Genomic DNA, 11,136 nt, shown 5'->3' with positions numbered 1-11,136 from the left:
GTGTCGCTTTGGTAAAATGAAAGAGTATTTTTGGAGTCGCGAAAATTTGCCTTTCAAGCTCCAGCCTCTGGGGCACGCGATGCTCCGCCGCGGGCTGACTCAGGGCTGCCCGGGCCTCCCTGCCACCCGCCTGTAAATGATGCAAGTCCAGTCTCTCACCTGGATCCCTGCAGCCCAGCCCAGAATCCGTCTGGATTGAGGGAGGGGCAAGAATCTGACACCTAAGGTGTGGCAAGGCCCACCACGGCGGGGCGAAAAGAAGATGGGGCAGCCGCTCAGGCAGAGTCCTGTATCTAGTGCTTTCTGCTCCTATCTTAAAATAGTTTGGAGGATTTTTTGTTTTTAATGCAAAGCATCACACCGCCAGGAATTCCCATCTGTGCCCAGCTTGCCCCGAGCACCACTGTGTCCAGGAAACTTCTCCAATCTGTCAAGGCCTTGGGGCTGGGAATCTCAACTAAATTACAAAAGGCAGAAAGAGGAAACTTTCCTAGCCAGTTGCGGGTGTGATGCGAGCCAGGAGCCTGAGGGGGCTGGAGGGGAGGGGGAACGCTGTCCCAGCGCAGACCATCCCCTCTCGCCTTTCTTTAGCTGCAACCGGAGCTGGGATTCGCTTTTAGTTAAGTCCGTTCGGCCATTGCCTTGGAGCACCCGCACACGCGCATGTATCTCCGGCCGCGCTCTTACACACTCACACACGCACGCAAACGCGTGGCCGTCGCCAGGTCGGCAACTTTGTCGGGCGCTCCCAGCGGCGCTCGGCTTCCTCCTGTAGTAGTTGGGCGCAGGCCCCGCCTCCCGGCCGTGTTGTCAAACGGGCGGGGGTCTCGGATTGGTCCAGCCGCTGGGACAACACCTGCTCGACTCCTTCATTCAAGTGACACCAGAGCTTCCAGGGATATTTGAGGCACCGTCCCTGCCATTGCCCGGCACTCGCGGCGCTGCTAACGGCCTGGTCACATGCTCTCCAGAGAGCTACGGGAGGGCGCTGGGTAACCTCTATCAGAGCCGCGGCCGCGAGGAGGGAAAAGGCGAGCCGGGAGGAAGAGTGGGAGGAGGAGGGGAAGCGGCGGAGGAGGAGGAAGAGGCGGAGGGGAGCACAAAGAATCCAGGTCTCCGGGCTGGAGGTTTACACCAAGAACCATGTGTGCCGAGCGGCTGGGCCAGTTCGTGACCCTGGCTTTGGTGCTGGTTACCTTCGATCCAGCTAGAGGGACCGACGCCACCAACACGCCCGAAGGTCCCCAAGACAGGGGCTCCCAGCAGAAAGGCCGTCTGTCCTTGCAGAACACAGGTAAGTGCGTGCGCCCCCGAGGCGGGGAGCTGCTGGGAGAAGACATCCCGCACCCACGCAGCGCGCCCCGGGCGCTTCGCCCAGAACTGGGCGCCCAACCTGGACCGCGCAAACTCTTGGGGTGGAACGGGGCGTGAAGAGGAAAGCGCGCGGCAGAGCGAGGTCCACACCGGGCTCCGCGCGTCCGGAATCCGCACGTGCTGGCCGGGTGATGAGATGGCTGGGGCAGGACTTGTTGCTGTCCTCCCGGGGTCGAGGGTAAAGGAAGCACCGCATCACGCGGCCAGGGTCGGCTCCAGCGTTCCCGGACCGGTTCAAACCTCCCTGCTCCATCCCAACCGGCTTGCAGGAGGCACGGAGCGTCCCCGCTACCGGGCTGCGCTCTGAACCGAAGAACTTCTCTTCCCAGCCGGCGGGCCGCGGCAGGACTGTTTCTCCCCCTCCTCAGAAGATGCCCGACATCCAAGAACTTTGTAGGCGAGACAAATTGCATGGCGAACTTTCCCCCTTGTGGGGCATTCCTTTCGGAAGGGGCAGGGGCGGGTGCACTAAAGCGTACCTCTGCGGTGCTGCCTCCGTCCCCAGCTCCAGAGCAGGTCAGCAAGAGAAGAAATGGTGACACGGCCCGAACCGTGCGCCGCAGCTGCTCGACCGGCTCTCCGTTTACCCGAGAGCTGCCAAGCACAACCAGGCGTGCAGGGCACGGGGCTGGCCCTTTTCCCAGCTCCAGGGAGAGGAAGAAAATCTGCCTAGCGCTTCTTCGCTCTTCACGGCCCTCCCTTTATTAAGGGGGCCTGCGAACCCGGCAGTGCCGTGCGTGCGTTCACCGCACGAGCAGGAATGCACGAGTGCCCATTAGGGGCGCCGGGAGCGAGTGAACCGCGGCCCTGCGCGCTCCGGGCCGGCGCGCCGGGGCCGCGCATGGGACCGTCCGGGAGTCTCCCACCTCCATAGGCAGATGCCAGCACCTCCGGCTCGCGCCCCGCTCGTCTCACCCACCTTTTCCCCTCCCAGAGCTTTCCCTGAGAATCAAACGTGATTTTCGCTAGTTGGTGACCCTCAACAAATACACGCCCCTCATTCTCTCGGCAGATTTAACCTGAATGCGGATTATCTCCTCCGACCCGCCCTTCTTCCAAAATATACTCTTCTGATGTAATTTTGTGGTTGGTTTAATTGGGTAGGGGGAAGGAAGGGAGAGAGGCTTTGCAGCCTGATAGTTAACTCCCTCTCAGCCTGTCCTTTCAGAGAGGCGAATTGGGGCCACATTCTGCGAAGGAGGGCAGCGGACACCCGGGTCGCGAGAAGTCTAGGGAATTAAGCGACATCTCACCCCGGATCTCTATTAAAAAGGAACCTCGAACTGCAAAGGTTGCGTTTCTGCAGACTAACCCCCATCTGACTCGACTCCTGAGCCTGCATGCAAGCAAACCGCAGTTTCCCTAGCCTGGTATTTTTAATGCGAATGGTTTGGAGGCGCTGCCTTAATAGGAGTTTTGTTTTGATTTTTAGGTGTTGAATCATAAAGCTAAATTGAAACTGCTTTTTGGACGCTCTCATTTGGGGGTCAGGAAGGAAATGGCCGTGATTTAATAGCAGCAGCTTCATCCAAGTACAGAAGAGTATTTCATTGATGAAGGACAGAAGGGAAAGACCAAGCTAATGGGTTGAAATTTTATTTTTGTCAGTGGGTTTAGAAAGCTGAAATATCTTCAGCTGTCAAACCAAGTATTCCCACAAATATGAAAAAATGGAGTGTTCTGACCTAACTTCTCTTGTGACTTTTGTAATGTAGGTCTGGCTAATTTTTACAAAAATTTACAAATACTAGTTATCTTTATAAGTAGATTAAGTGATGAAATTTTCTTTCCTTGGTTTTTGGATCCCAAAACAATCATTTCTAACACTTTTTCTTAATTTTCCTTTTAGTCATTACTTTTATTTCAACCACCCTCTCTCTGCATTCCCCAGCATGACAGAGAATTTTGTATATGATTGTGTGTAATTCTCATTTTAGCGGAAATCCAGCACTGTTTGGTCAACGCTGGCGATGTGGGGTGTGGCGTGTTTGAATGTTTCGAGAACAACTCTTGTGAGATTCGGGGCTTACACGGAATTTGCATGACTTTTCTGCACAACGCTGGAAAATTTGATGCCCAGGTAAAAACCATATTGAGCACCAAGAATGTTTTGGGTTAGCAGAGCATGACTGAAACATTCAATGGAAAAAACTGTTAACAGAGTTTCCTAGCTGATCGTCATGGTGGCTTTTAGTACTTGCCAGAGACCTTCCAGGTGTGCAGCAGGGTGCCAGTGACTCCCCACTCCACTCCTGGGGTTCAGCTTTCTGGACCTGTCATATCGGCCGAGTCTTCCTCCACTCGGAGGAAGTTTGCATGCACAGAATGGGATGGAGACCAAGCTGAACAATTATTTGAGGATTCTTAGCAGAGAAAACTCATAATAAATAATAAACATCTTGTAAGGGACACACGGTGTCTGGCTACCCAGAACCCAGTCTGTGAGGACCATAACATTAGGCTGGGGGTAGGGCAGGAAAGTTCGGGGACTCCAATTAAACATGCCAAAAGCTATTTTCACCTAATAGGTAAGAATAAAAGAGACATGAAATTTGTAGAAATTTGTCATCTCCTAGAGGACATGTGGGCAGGCAGCATGGATAAATCAGGGCCTCCAGAGAGCAGACTTTTCTTCCTCCTAAGTAGCAGATCCTCCTCTCCCAACCTGAAAAGTTGGAACCCTGAATGAGTCCCGCTCTATATAATAAATATAGTCAGGGCCTGACCCACTTCACTTATCCCGGGGTCCCTAGGGTAAAAGCCTAGATGCCGCATGAGTAGGAAAAGAACCCAACAAGTAACCTTATGCCTCCAGTGCACACCATACAAACACATTTCAGGTGGAGTGGACCATTAGGCTCATCTCCTTAGTGTCCTCCCCAGCCTGTATATACACTGTGAAGTACCCTGTTGTCATTTCACTGGAGAGCCATGACTGTTTGGATGAGGCCAACAGCTGAGGTGTGATTTATGAACATCACCAGTTACCATGTACTGACATCCTGTAGACAGCCTGACAAAGCAACGCCTGGGAACCAGAAAGGGATGCAACAGGGCTGGCAGCCTCCCCTACAGAGGATGTGGGGTGCCAGCAAGGGAAACCAGGGAAGGAAAGAGGAGCAAAGTGTTTGAACTCCTTGAGATGCCCTAATAAAGCATCCCTTCTGGATTAACGGGAATTAGGAAACGTATAGGAAATCCGGAGGAAAGATGTGTATTTCAGGGCAATCCCACAGGATGTCAGGGAAGAATACTGAGAACAGATTGCTGCAGCCCTTGCATAAATTCATCTTCCTTTTTTTCCTCAACCAACAGGAGTACGTTCTCAAGTTAGAAGCATCCCTTTCAAGTCAGGTCTCAGCCCATAACTACTTAGTCAACCGGCACACCCTACCCTCCATCCTATTCAGCTCCCACTGGTGCGTCAGAGGAAAGGGAATCACCATGAGGTGGCTTTTCAGTGATCAGACTATCTGTAGACCTTTCAGCTGCTTCTACAGGAGAGGACAAATAAATGCACTGGCCGGCGTCCCACTTCCAACCTAAACCCATTTACTTTCTCAACTCCGTTACTTCCAGGCCTGTCTAAAACACAGGGGTGACCTCTCCAATGACAGCTCGCTTCTGTAGAAGAGGGGGTGTGAAGATCTCTGGGTGGGTATCCCACGGTGCCTCTGTGCCCCGCGAGGTTGATAAGGAAGCTAACGGCCCAGGCTCGCCCCCACACCAACAGCTGTCTCCTCTCTAGGATGAGAACAATCTCATGGGGTTGCCAGGAAAGAGAACTGCAGGCCAGATGTATGCCTGGCTGCCTTCGCCACTCGGAGGCCTGGGGCGAGGGGGAGGGGCCGTCAGCCGGGCAGTTCAGGCTCCAGATGCTGGTAGGCAGTGTGCCAGGCGGGCCTTTTAGAGGCAATAACCCTAACAGTTTAAAGGAGTCGAATTGCTTTCAGAAAGGAAAAGAATGCTCCTCCATAAAGGCTAGGAGGAGGAGAGAAAGAGTACGGGTTGGGGTCGGCGGGAGGCACTGAGGCAGGAAAGGCAGGCCCAGCTAGCACCCGACCTTCACATCACTAGAAGGAGCAGGAAAGAGGAGAGATCTGCACACGCAGGCACCTGGGAAAAGCTCTCGCTGCGCACCTCCCAGGAGCTCTGGGCTTATGCCTGCCCAAATTTCCCTCGGGGTTTTGCCACCATACAGTCAACACTGGGCTTCCTTGAGGACAGAGGGCCACGGGAGCCGCAGGATGAGGGAGGCTAGTAGAGGAGTTTGGGAGGAAGGAAGCAACCGTGTCAGTCTCCCAGGTAACATCCTTTGGGGCTGAAGGCAGAGGTCTCACATCACTCTGGACAGACCTCCCAATGTAGCCTCAGCCTGTCACCTGCAAGATGTCCATCTGGATGAGGCCTTAAGGCTCAGTCATCAGAAAAATCCCATGTAAGCCCAACAAGGGTCAGACTGTCAAAGCGTGTAATAAGGACTGGTCTCTTCCACCCCCTCTCCCTTCCCTGTCCCCTCTGCTCTCAGGGCAAGTCGTTCATCAAAGATGCCTTGAAGTGTAAGGCCCACGCTCTGCGGCACAGATTCAGCTGTATAAGCCGGAAGTGTCCGGCCATCAAGGAAATGGTGTTCCAGTTACAGCGGGAATGCTACCTGAAGCATGATCTGTGCTCTGCCGCACAGGAGAACATCCGGGTGATGGTGGAGATGATTCACTTCAAGGACTTGCTGCTGCATGAGTGAGTGCTGCCCTGTGGGGGTGGGGCGGGGGTGGGGTGGGGTGATGCAACGTGGATGGAGGGAGAAGTCTGCTGTGGTCCAGAGACAGTCTTCTTCAGTCTGATGGGTTGACTTGTAGAGGCTGAATTCTCCTGTTAAATGGGAGGTTGTGGTTTACCAAGGAAAGCTGCACTGACTCCCCTGAGCGTCCCTTTCTGGCTGGCCTTCAGGAAAAGCAAAAGAAATTTCCACCATCAGTTTCAAAATTCAAAGCAATAGCAACAGGAAATCTTTTTCACTGAGCGTGAAATGTGTGGAATTCAGGAACACCTTTTGTCTTTCCTTCAGCCAGAATCCCAACAGTTCTGAGTGTTCCGAGTTGCCATGTAGGTGCCCCAGCAGATGGCCAAGGGCTGGTAATATATACTGAGTACGTACTGCGTGCCAGGCAGTGTGCTAAGGCTTCATATGAATTTCTCACTTGATCTTCATGACAGCACCATGAGCTAGGTACCATTCTCATCTCCATCTTACAGATGAGAAAACTGAGATTCAGTGTGGTAAAGGTCACACAGACAATGATGGAGGAGCCTGGCAGTCCAGCTCCAGGACTTATACTCTTAAATAGCAATAGCTTTTTCCCTTGCCTCCATAAGCTCTGCTTTCCCTTAGAAGGTCCAATTCACCTTCTCCAACATTCATGCCCTCCCAGAGAAAATGCAAAACAAATGATAAAATCCTTAATCAGCTAAACACCTTTATGCCAAAATGAGGGGATAGGAACATACTCTTTGGAAGACTTGCAATTCAATCATAAACCCAGGATATCTTCCTTTAAAAGCATACAATGGCTCCTTTCTTGGGGACTCAGGGCAGAAAGTAAGGTACTAACTAAGCAGCCCAGTACAAGTCACTGCACTGTTAGTCTTTGCCCAGTGACTCACTGCGCCAAATCAGTACAATTTTATCAATCCTTGCTCCTTAGTTCATGCCATAGCCTCCCTCAACTACGTCACTAAACAGGCCACTCCCCATCCCACCCACACCACCTAGACCACAGAGAATAGCAGCCATCACCTGTCACTTTCCACTTGGTTATAAGGCTCTAGGTACCTTGCAACACCCCTGGTGCAGTGTTAGAATTATTAGATACACCATGAATCTCTATAGGCAGCTCTTGCCAGGAGCAAAGTGATGTTGCCTTTGCCTTGAGTTACACTGTGTTCTCAGACGCTCAGTCACGTCTGACTCTTTGTGGGCTGATGGATTGTAGCCCACCAGGCTCCTCTGTCATGGATTTTCCAGGCAAGAATATTGGAGCAGGTTGCCATTTCCTACTCCAGGGGATTTTCCTGACCTAGGGATCAAACCCACATCTCTTACATCTCCTTCACTGGCAGTCGAATTCTTTACCACCAGCACCACCTAGAAAGCCTGAGTTATACTAATGCCCAATAAAATATTTTCTATTCTTCCAAATCTCTGTAAAGAATCAAACCAAGAATAGCATCAACAACAATAGCAATAACAATAACTGTCATTTTCTGAGTGGGCCAGGCCCTTGGCCAGGGACTTGGCCTGGATTATCTCATTTATCTTTCCCAACAGTGCTACAAGCCAGAGAATACTAACCCCACACAAGAGAGAAAGAACGTGAAGCTAAGAAGTTAAAGATCTTGCTCTGAGATTCAATTCCTAATTTCCAACTTGGGAATTGGTGCTTCTGAAGCCAGTTGTCAGGAATGGACCTCAAACCTCCTTGTCCTGGCCTCCATTCTCCCCACTAGACCAACTAAAGGCTCATTGGTCCCCAGGTGCAGCAAGATTTTTTCCCTTTTTTCAAAAACAGCCCGTTACACAAGCAGAACACTGAGATTCCCTTCCTTCAGGTGCCCCTGCAAGAGGCAGACACTCCACTGCTGAGAAACTCATGAAGTTCATTTGTTCTCAACTCACTCTCCTCCATCAGAGATAGTTTGTTGGCTTCAAAAATGGGTGACAGGGCACTAGTTTTTAGTTCTGTAACACATTCCTGGAGCCAAGAATACTTTTGTTTCTTTGGAGAAAAGTCTTTGGGAAAACTGAAGGTTTTGAGGGGTTTTGCCACCCCACCCCACCTTTGCATTTAAGAAGACAGAAAGCACTATGGCTTTCTGATGTCTCCTCCATGGAAACATCATCCATGGGACCCTTACTTCCAAAAGGCTCCACGCATCATTTAGAGCCCATATAGCCCCTACCCCAGCCTGCTCTGGAAATGCAGGTGGTCTACCCCAAAAGCAAACCTGGGCCTTTTCCTTGAATACTCAGTGTGGCTATATGCAGTTCCTCTTACTAAGCCAGCAATTCTAGCTCCCCACAAAATCCCACTGCCTTCCCTTCTGAAGCTGCAATGGCACTCTGTCAACTAGTATTTAAAGCTGAACTGAATTTTTTTTTTTTAGTTTTTCTTAACTATCTTAACTGATTTGGGCACCAAAGATCCCATCAGTCCCCGAATATCAAGAAGGCCATTTAAGAATGTGTGACCTTGGCCACAGACAAGAAAATGAAAACTGAATTTGCTCTTCCCTCTAGAGAGAAGGAAATCATAGGCATCCTAGAATCCACATCACCCCCATCCCTCAACCTGACCCTCACCTAACCCCTAAAACACTCACATTCAGTTAAAGTGACTTCCTGTTCCCCTCACCGCTGCCCTGCTCCCCTCACCGCTGCCCTGCTCCCCTCACTGCTTCCCGTCCCACTTTCTCCATATCACCCGCTTGGCCATCAGACACCCTGTCACTGGGTGCTGGCAGCCTCCAGGCACATCCCCCTCCAAGTATTTTTAAAAACCCTTTAGCCTTGCTGACGCCCGGTGGAGAGAGCTGGGCTTTGTCATTAGACACGGGCTGAGCTAGCATCCTGAGAAGGCACCATGCCAGCTTGAAACACAGCTTAGATGAACACACCCCTCCCCGTGGTTCACAGCTTTCTCCTCGGCAGAGACTGCCAAGGGCAGAAAAGAGCGTGGGGTAGTCCAGCCTTCTGGGATCCGCCTTGGGATTCAGCAAGTTCATCTGTCAGGCAGGATGCCCTGCTGAAGGAGGCCAATAGGCAGTCCATGGATTCCCAAGAGGGCCCTTCCTCTCCTTACTCTGGGGAAAGAAACTTCCCCAGAAGCATCCCCAAAAGACAGATGCTTAGTCTCTGTGATCTGCTTATCTAGCCACAGGAGGTGGCAGGCAGGATCAGGTGCTACAATCCCAATGATGCTCTAGCAGACACTCAGTGAACTTGACCTCCCTGAGGCTGTCAGTGCTAGTTTTCAAAAGATGGAAAGAAACGGACATGCGGGGAGCACGTCCCTCGTGTGCTCATGCCCTCCTCTCTCGGCTGAAGTCAACTTGGGTCATCACTGTCCTTGTCACGGTGAGGGGCCTGCCTTCAAGACTTTCCGCACCCTGCCCATCAGCTGTGCCCAGACTCTCCGACTCCAAAGGCATCAAGTAAGCCTTAAAAGGCAGCTTGATCTCTGTCAGCCGGAACATTCCTCCTCTCCGCTCTCAGCCCAGCCCCAGGCCTTCTCGGCCCAGAAGCTTCCAAAAGCCACTTTCTCCCCCACCATGTCTCTGTTTTTCTATCTATGACATGAGGACAGTTCACTCAATTACAACTTGAGGACTAATTCATAAAAATGGCAGCAAACTGCTTCACAAGTCTTCAAATAGTCTGCCCTTCCTGCTAGGCAACAACAGCCAATATGCAGAGAAAAGATTCAAATGGTCTGTAGGGCAGCGTCCCAGTGGTGCAGGCTCACCGAGGAAAAAAAGGCTTGTTCCTATAAATGAGCTCACGTGCCAGAGTGGTTTCCTGCCCAAGGGGATGGCCCAGTGCATGGACAGAAAGACCCAGAAATTCTGCCAGTGAGGGCTGCTTAAGAAAGCTTATTAGCCACCTGGAACATGCCATATCCCTCTCCACACCTTGGGGATTTTAAGAGTCTAGTGAGATGTAAGAAAGACTTGGTGAGTTGGCCAGGAGATCCCATTGCTGGGGGCACCTTTTGCCAGATGGGCCCCAAAATAGGCATACTGCTCCGGCTTTCTGCACACACTTCCACCCCCAAGAGGAAGGTACGTAGTCATTCCTCCTTCAGCACTTTTCCTAAAGACGGCCTGAGCAACTGGTCCTCCCCCTGGGAACCAAGCATGCTTATTTCACAGACAGCTGGCTCTTGTCCCAAGCACAGAGGCCCCTCTCTGCCAGGCCAGCTCTCACCTCCCTTTGTGGGGAAGCCCAGAACGAAAGAATAAAGCTGTTCAGACAGCCACTCCCCCGCCTCAGCCTCTGCCACCAAGGAAGGGATATCTTGGTTGGAATCTACACCCCAGCCCCACCCTTCACCTGTTCCAGACGCCTCCAGATACAAAGGAGAATGCGTCCAGAAACTTCCCCAAACACCCTTCATTATCATGAGCCCAAACCAGGGGCAAATACACACATGGGGAAAGTGGTTTTGGGGGAGCCTAACTTAAGACTAGGCTTATCGAGGAGAAGGACACCCAGTGCAAAGCCAGCCAATCTCGCTTCCCTGCCATAAAGACTCCTCAGTTTAGTATTTAAGGCCCGTCACCATTTGCCTAAGTAGTATTCCACTGGCTCCAAGACCCATTTCCCCTCCTGCTAAAATCCTCCTAGTTAGCACACCCTAAACATGCCTGGGGACTTCCCTGGTGCTCACACAATTAAAGAATTCTGCAATGTCAGAGACCTGGGTTTGATCCCTGGGTTGGGAAGATCCCCTGGAGGAGGGCATGGCAACCCACTCCAGTATTCTTGCCTGGAGAATCCCCATGGACAGAGGAGCCTGGCAGGCTACAGTCCCTGGGAATCACAAAGAGTCAGAGACAACTGAGCAACTACTCAGAGCACAGCACAAACGGGCCTGGAGCTCCCCTGCCCTCCTCGTTCCCACAGCTGTGTGCCTCACTCCCCAGGGCTTCTTTCTAGGCTTCTAGCACAGACACCTGTGTATTGTCAGGGGCCCTTTTTCTTGT

At 51.8% G+C, this 11,136-nt stretch overlaps 1 protein-coding gene across 1 annotated transcript in view; it reads left to right on the top strand.

The window, feature by feature from the left end:
• Window positions 1-832: 832 nt before the first annotated feature.
• The window catches only part of STC2 (stanniocalcin 2), a 14,063-nt gene continuing 3,759 nt past the window's right edge, over window positions 833-11,136 (top strand). Inside the window, exons 1-3 of the mRNA XM_010851302.1 lie at window positions 833-1,294; window positions 3,312-3,454; window positions 5,903-6,114. Of these exons, the coding sequence (XP_010849604.1) occupies window positions 1,144-1,294; window positions 3,312-3,454; window positions 5,903-6,114 (506 nt within the window). The 5' untranslated portion in view covers window positions 833-1,143. The remainder of the gene's footprint in view (window positions 1,295-3,311; window positions 3,455-5,902; window positions 6,115-11,136) is intronic.

This window comes from Bison bison, unplaced genomic scaffold (assembly GCF_000754665.1).
Source record: "Bison bison bison isolate TAMUID 2011002044 unplaced genomic scaffold, Bison_UMD1.0 scf7180017864301, whole genome shotgun sequence".
Classification (NCBI taxonomy): domain Eukaryota; kingdom Metazoa; phylum Chordata; class Mammalia; order Artiodactyla; family Bovidae; genus Bison; species Bison bison.
Note: the sequence above shows the minus strand (reverse complement) of the source record. Positions and strands in the feature narration are given on the sequence as shown.